The 2,572-nt window shown below is 50.8% G+C and overlaps 1 protein-coding gene across 1 annotated transcript; it reads left to right on the top strand.

Moving 5' to 3' along the window:
* The first annotated feature begins 687 nt into the window (after positions 1-687).
* LOC125533865 (expansin-B15-like) lies at positions 688-2,303 on the top strand. Its single transcript, XM_048697196.1, has 4 exons — positions 688-903; positions 1,041-1,153; positions 1,256-1,446; positions 1,693-2,303. Exons 1-4 carry the CDS (start codon positions 744-746, stop codon positions 2,015-2,017), a joined length of 789 nt encoding a protein of 262 aa, XP_048553153.1. The 5' UTR covers positions 688-743; the 3' UTR covers positions 2,018-2,303.
* The last annotated feature ends 269 nt before the right edge of the window (positions 2,304-2,572 follow it).

Here is a 2,572-nt window from a genome sequence, read left to right as displayed (position 1 = left end):
CGGGCAATAACTGCCGCTTCTATCGTCTCAGAACAGAGCAAAGCGGTACTACAAATTCCCCGGGATTGTATTGTGTACGTGGGTATCACTGAAATAAATTTAGAACACTGTAGATTTGAGATTGACATGAATGGGTGTTGTATGAACTTTAAATCACGTTGGAGTGCATGCACGCTAACCAAAAACTGGTTCCAGCCTATGGTTATTTACTCATTTCACTGGCTATCTATTACTCCCTCAGATTTCAAAATAGATGACTCAAATTTATATTAATTTTGTATTAAAGTTAGTATAAAATTAGGTCTTCTATTTTGGAACGGAGGAAGTACATCTAATACAGAACAAATAGTCAGATTAAGTTTAGTGAGGCTTGCAAGTGCCAATTTGATATGGTCCCGATCGATCGAATTAAGGATCGAACAGGTGAGCTCCACACAAAGTACCCGCCCTATGTACTACTACCGCTAGCTAGGTTTCTAGGTACGTGCCAGTTAAGTAAATATGTAGCTAATTGCATTTCAAATGGACATAACATGTTGACTTTAGCCATGTGCCACAATCCAACGGAGGCACTGAGATCCGTCTGCATGCATGCATGTGGATGCTCACGGAGCCACAGGCCACCGCTTTGCTGCCTATAAATAGAGCACATCCATACGCCCAACATAACACACACCATTCCTCATAGCAACTTGCAAGCCTCACTAAACTTGCAAAGCCCACGACTCGTAGCAACTTTAGCCATGGCTTCCAAGCTCCAGCTCCTGCCCTCCTTCATTGCCATTGTGGTTCTCGCGGCGGTTATCCACCCTTGCGCATCCGTTGAGTTTCACCGCAAGCTCGCCAGTTGGTCTAATGCCGGCGCGACATGGTATGGCGCTGCTAATGGCGCCGGGAGTGATGGTATGCATACTTCCCAAACTGATGTATGATAAGTTAAGCTAGAATCTTTGATGAAAAAAGTATGTAGTCAAGCTAGCATCGATCATAGTTCACGGTTTAGCATCATATGTACCGTTCTAATTTACATACATATACAGGTGGGGCGTGCGGGTACAAGGGTGCCGTCGACCAGCCACCGTTTTCGTCCATGATCGCCGCCGGCGGCCCTTCCCTCTACGCCTCTGGCTTGGGCTGTGGATCTTGCTACCAGGTGCACGATCAGTGTCCCCTATGAAACAGACTGAAAACTATACCAGGTCTCGCATGCATGTGTGGTTTGTGACCTTTTGTCGTACGTAACGTGTTAATCTAGGTGAAATGCACTGGTAACGCCGCGTGCTCGAGCAGCCCGGTGACGGTCGTCATCACGGACCAGTGCCCCGGCGGCCCTTGCTTGGAAGAGCCGCACTTCGACCTGAGCGGGACGGCGTTCGGTGCCATGGCGAAGCCCGGCCAGGCCGACCAGCTGCGTGCTGCCGGCGTCCTCCAAATCCAGTTCACCCGGTACGCCCGCATCAGCGCACACTCTAACACTGCCCCGCTTGAAACGGCCAGGGTGCTACACGCCACATGCACCTCACGCACCGTTGGAACACACCTAATGATTATTACCTTTGTCACCGTAGATAGACCACGGGCCGGCACATGTACTGTTTTCCATGCATAACTGCGATGCATCGATCGAGCTGTGTCCTTGATGATCCTCCGTGGTAATAACTGGTTTTTCATTACTCCGCATGTGATTTACAGCGTGCAGTGCAACTGGGCTGGAGTGAAGCTAACCTTCATCGTGGACGCCGGCTCGAACCCGAACTACTTCGCCGTGCTCATCCAGTACCAGAACGGCGACGGGGACCTCTCGGCCGTCGACCTCATGCAGAGCGGTGCCGCGGCGGCATGGGAGCCCATGCAGCACTCGTGGGGCGCTGTCTGGAAGCTCAACGCCGGGTCGGCCCTGCAGTCGCCGCTCTCCCTCCGCCTCACGTCCAGCTCTGGCAAGAAGCTCGTCGCCAGCAACGTCATCCCCCTCGGGTGGAAGGCCGGCTCTGCGTACCAGTCGGCGGTCAATTACTAATCCGTATGGGTTTTCTATATATACTTGTATTGGATTGCATGCACGAGATGGTGCAACATGCATGCAACCTATGTACTGTGTGTGCGTGTGTGCGTGTGTTCGATGTGTAGCGCGCAGTGCTACTAGGAAGAACTGAAATAACGGCGGCGAGACGGCCGTTGAGGAGGAGGCGCTGCATGGGTATGGTTCTCCCCTGTTGGCCGTTTAGTCAATGTTTATGTGGACGTGTAAAACATGTAATGACAGCTCGGTGCACTCTATCAGTGCCTAATACGTTCAATATATATGGAGTTATGTTAATGCATGTGTTGGGCTAAGTCCCTCCACATGGAGGTGTGTTGGCAGCCCAACATCAGCCCATAAGTCCAACACATATAAGCCGTTGATCCTCGCTGCATCCAATGGTTGAGAATGCTTTCAAGTGAAGTGAAGCAAGGAGAAAACCCTAGCCACTACACCCCTGCTGATGGCGGTTGTCATTCGTGAGAGTGAGAGAGAGAACACACAAGAGAAAACACAACCTGAGAGAGAGGAAGAAGTAGAAGTAGAGGTTCT

The sequence above is a fragment of the Triticum urartu genome, chromosome 2 (genome assembly GCF_003073215.2).
Source record: "Triticum urartu cultivar G1812 chromosome 2, Tu2.1, whole genome shotgun sequence".
In the NCBI taxonomy this organism is placed as follows: Eukaryota; Viridiplantae; Streptophyta; class Magnoliopsida; order Poales; family Poaceae; genus Triticum; species Triticum urartu.
Note: the sequence above shows the minus strand (reverse complement) of the source record. Positions and strands in the feature narration are given on the sequence as shown.

Excerpts from the sequence above, each read along its gene's own strand:
- LOC125533865 (XM_048697196.1), top strand. The coding sequence starts at position 744 with ATGGCTTCCAAGCTCCAGCTCCTGCCCTCCTTCATTGCCATTGTGGTT. Across the intron at positions 904-1,040 it reads TAATGGCGCCGGGAGTGATG|GTGGGGCGTGCGGGTACAAG; the intron begins GTATGCATACTT and ends ATACATATACAG. Across the intron at positions 1,447-1,692 it reads CTCCAAATCCAGTTCACCCG|CGTGCAGTGCAACTGGGCTG; the intron begins GTACGCCCGCAT and ends TGTGATTTACAG.